The sequence below is a fragment of the Echinops telfairi genome, unplaced genomic scaffold (genome assembly GCF_000313985.2).
Source record: "Echinops telfairi isolate 266 unplaced genomic scaffold, ASM31398v2 ScPeMD7_655;HRSCAF=1070, whole genome shotgun sequence".
Lineage (NCBI taxonomy): Eukaryota > Metazoa > Chordata > Mammalia > Afrosoricida > Tenrecidae > Echinops > Echinops telfairi.
The window spans coordinates 30,871,573-30,875,449 of record NW_022104553.1 but is presented as its reverse complement, the minus strand read 5'-3'; the positions used below and the strand labels follow the sequence as shown (position 1 = coordinate 30,875,449).

The window sequence follows — 3,877 nt, the reverse complement described above, 5'->3', positions numbered from 1 at the left end:
GCCCGCGCCCGCCCCGCCCCTCTCGCGCACCTGTGGGTTGCTCCGCGCCAGCGCAGCCAGCAGGCCCAGGCACAGCAGCGGGCCCAGGTGGTGCAGGCGGAAATCCAGGCGACTCAGGATGCGGCGCTCGGCGCGCAGCAGCTCCGCCGGCGAGAAGGAGCCGGCACCCAGGAGGCAGAGGGAGGCGGGCTGCAGAGAGAATGAGGCGGGGGCGGGCCGCCGCGGGGGGCGGGGGAGACGCTGGGGCCCCAGCCTTCCCTTTCCTGCCTTGAGGGGCCTAGGGTCAGCCCAGCCCCGACCCTAACCTCCAACTTTCTGTGCTGTCGGAAGGGCCGGGTAGCTTAGTGGGTGGGTTATGCGTTGCGCTGCTAACCGCCAGAATAAAACAGCTCCACAGGAGAGTGACAAAGCTTTCTACTCTCGTGAGGAGTCAGTCCTGGAAACCCACGGGGGCAGCCCTATCTGGCCCTATCGGGCCGTTCGTTGGGAGCCAGAATGGACGCAATGGCATTGAGTGTGGTTTTTGCTTTTGGTAGAGAGGGCCATGGGGCCCTTTTGTGTCTGGTCATTGTGGTGAGCACACGGTGTGGGAGCCAGAAATACCTGGTTTAAGTTCAAACCTTCTCTCTGTGTGTGACACACAGCTGGTTGTTCACGTGAGCTCTGAACCCCCTTTGAAAAGGGGAGCGACTACCCTGGTGGCTTACGCTGTAGGCTGCTAACCTCCAGATCAGCAGCAGTTCGAAACCATCAGCCGCACCTCGGGAGACAGGTGAGGCTTCCTGCTCCTCTCTCAAAGTTACAGTCTCAGAAACCCAAGCGAGCAAGTCTACTGCCCTGTAGGATCGCTATGGGCCCGCATCGACTGGATGGCAGCCAGTTTGGTTTGGGCTTTCACCAGGCAGTGCTGAGAAGTCCGGCGTCACACGTGTCAAGCGCAGGACGCACGTAACTTTCCAAGAGTGGAACCCAAGCCGCTTCCTTTGGGCCTCTCGAGACCTGTCTCTTTCTCTGGTGACTGGCTACACCGGCAGTGCAAACCTCACTGCTGGGTTTGGATTCCAAGAGTAGGAGCCCCGCCCCCGCCCCACTGGGCCCCGCCCCGGAAGTACCTCGGGCAGCACGCGCTCTTCCACCTTGCAAGCCACGAACAGGCTCGCCATCCCCAGGAGCTGCAGGCGGTGCAGACGCACTCGGCCCGAGTGCAGGTAGGAATCGAGCAGATGCACGGCCAGGTACAGGGTGTCCCCCTCCAGGCCCAGGTACTCCTGGGGAGGGACACGGGTGACAACCCAGACTCCGGGCAGCGACGCGTGCCCAGCCCCGGCTCCTCCTGGATGTACGTACGTGCACCTGGACCAGCCAGTCCACCACCAGTGCGCGCATCTCCGGGGTCACGGCGCGGGGCAGAGCGCTCCGGGGCGGCGTCCGGCACACCTGGGGTGGGACGAGGCCGGCCTCATCCTCCACACCTGCGCATCGCCCAGCTCGAGTGCCAGGCCAGCGGGCATAGGCCTCTGGGACGCTTGCTAGAAGTCCCGCCGGTGCCTCACCCAAACGGACCTTCCACCGGGCTCCTTTTTCCGGCCCCTCCCCACCCCCATCCCCCCAGACCACTGGCGTCCTCAGCGACTCCCTTGGATTCCCAGACACACTCTCTAGGCCACCAACCCTCAACCTAGCCCGCTCAGAGCACCGGGAAGGACCTTTCTCCAGTATCCATCTGACCCAAGGACTAACCTTCCATGGCAACAGAGAAACACCGGTGATAGTTGAACGTAATTGAAACGCAAGTAACCTCCCAACACACTACCATCGAGCGATTCGGACTCCGTTTCAGACTGCTGACCTTCCTTCCACTCGGCAGCCCTCTGCGTAACTCACTACTCCCCAGGGTCCTGCGTGGACGGGACTCCTATCCTGAACTTGGTGAGCTGGCTCGGGGTTTTCTAGACACATACAGCTGCCCTGCCTGTTCCTGGCCATTGAGTTGATTCTAGCTCACGGTGACTGCCACAGGAAACTCAACGAACCCCCTTCCTCGACTCCCAGTCCCCTCAGGATAAAATCTCAACACATCACAACCCAACACCGCAACCAGGCGGCCGAACCCTCTGCCATCAAGTCCAAGTCCATAGGACCGTGGCGACTCTATGGGGCAGGCTGGACCTGCCCCTATGTTTCCAAGACTAATTCTTTAAAGGAACAGAAAAGCTTCATTTTTATCCCTTGGAGCCACTGGTGGCTTTGAACCACTGAACTTGTTACAAACCCAATTCAGAACTCACTATACCACCAGGGCTCTGGTTCACACCAAACTCACGCCCACCAGGGCTCTTTGCACCCAGGCAGGGACTGGAGTTCAGCTGCCTCCGGTCCCAGCAGAACCGAGCCGCTTACTGAAAGAATCCATCCCTTCTTTCCTCACAGAGAAAGGACCTATCTCCCACAGCTGTCGGGGGACCCCGTGAGCCTCTGGGCCTCCTTGGAAATTATTTCCTATTTGTGTCTCCCTCAAACCGAGCACCTCTAGTCCAGCAGCCTTCAAGAATACTTAATTAAATCTGAATTCTTTGTTGAGTGAAGAAATACGAGGGGCACGTGTGAAGACGTTATGAGACACCAATGGAGAAACGAAGGCCTTGGAGTGGGGGAAACGGAGAATAAGACCTGGGGCGCTGGAGAGCCAGCGGGTAGAGGTGGGGGTCTGGACACAAGTACTGGGGGCGGGGGGGCGGGAGACAGGTCAGCTTCGCCTCCTCGGATGCTGATACACTCACCGGGCCGCCGTCCTCTCCCCCCACCCTACCCCCAGGGCCCCTCACCATGACTTCTGCGAAGATGTCCCCGGCATACTCGCGTTCTCCCTCCAACCCAAGGAAGCCCAGGGCTGCTTCCAGGCCTGGCGGTGCCCACATCCCCGGGGGCCTCGCCTGGCACCCTAGGGGCAGACACGTGGCCTCAGGGACGCTCTCTGGGGGTGCGCCCCTTGGAGGTTTGGGAGCATGGGAGACAGCTGGGCTCCGCGAGGGACAGAGGCCTGGAGTTGGGGTCCGGGGAGACCGGGACCCGGTGGTGGGTCCCTGGCTTCTGCTAGCCAGCATCCTCCAAACTGGCGTGGCCCCGACCGCTTCCTAATAGAGGGCGGGGCCCGCGACGGGCGCGCATGCGCGGAGCAGGGCCAGGTCGACTTGGGAAGGTGATTGAAAAACAAGCCCCGCCCTCCACGTGCGGATCAACCAGCTGCGACCACAGGGCTAAGGCCAAGTCCCAGCTGGCACAGGCCCGTTTCCTCCTATACATCCGATTTTTTTCTCCCCCAATTAAGGGGACAGGTGTCACGAGGGCTTTGTGAGGTTGTTAGACGAGTGTCCTGCACAAGGCGGCCGCGTGGGAACCACGAATCGCTTCGCAAAGGCGGCGCCGTGGTTAAGGGCTGCGGACTGTAATACCAATCACTGGTTCAAAAGGCATCAGCTGCTCCAGGGAGAAAGATGGCGCCGACGGCCTGCAAGGACGACCGGTTTGGAAACGGGCTGGGGGCAGTTCTAACCCAGCCCGAAGGGTCTCTGTCGGAACCGACTCGATTCGGTGGGATTCGGAGACGAGCAAGCCCGTGCCCTCCCCACGCCGGGCCTGGAGCGGAGATGCTGCGGGGCCGGGACTAGTACCGCCTGACTATCGAATGCCCATCACATCTTGCCTTTGCCCGTTAGTCTGACGGTTCTTCCGTCCCTAAGGGTCAAGGCCAGTCTTTGTTCTTATTGCCCAGGAACCCCTCCGAGCTCATTTCTGACCCCTCAGCCCCATTCATGGCTCCAGGGCCACACTGGCTTCCTCACACAGTCCTCAGGGCCTTGCCTTTCCGGGCTCCCCC

General features: G+C 61.1%; 1 protein-coding gene across 1 annotated transcript in view; it reads right to left on the bottom strand.

The window, feature by feature from the left end:
• The window catches only part of CCNP (cyclin P), a 5,490-nt gene extending 1,680 nt beyond the window's left edge, over window positions 1-3,810 (bottom strand). The window contains exons 1-4 of the mRNA XM_004710497.2: window positions 2,826-3,810; window positions 1,348-1,437; window positions 1,113-1,268; window positions 31-189 (exon numbers count right to left, since the gene is read on the bottom strand). Of these exons, the coding sequence (XP_004710554.2) occupies window positions 31-189; window positions 1,113-1,268; window positions 1,348-1,437; window positions 2,826-3,104 (684 nt within the window). The 5' untranslated portion in view covers window positions 3,105-3,810. The remainder of the gene's footprint in view (window positions 1-30; window positions 190-1,112; window positions 1,269-1,347; window positions 1,438-2,825) is intronic.
• Window positions 3,811-3,877: the final 67 nt, after the last annotated feature.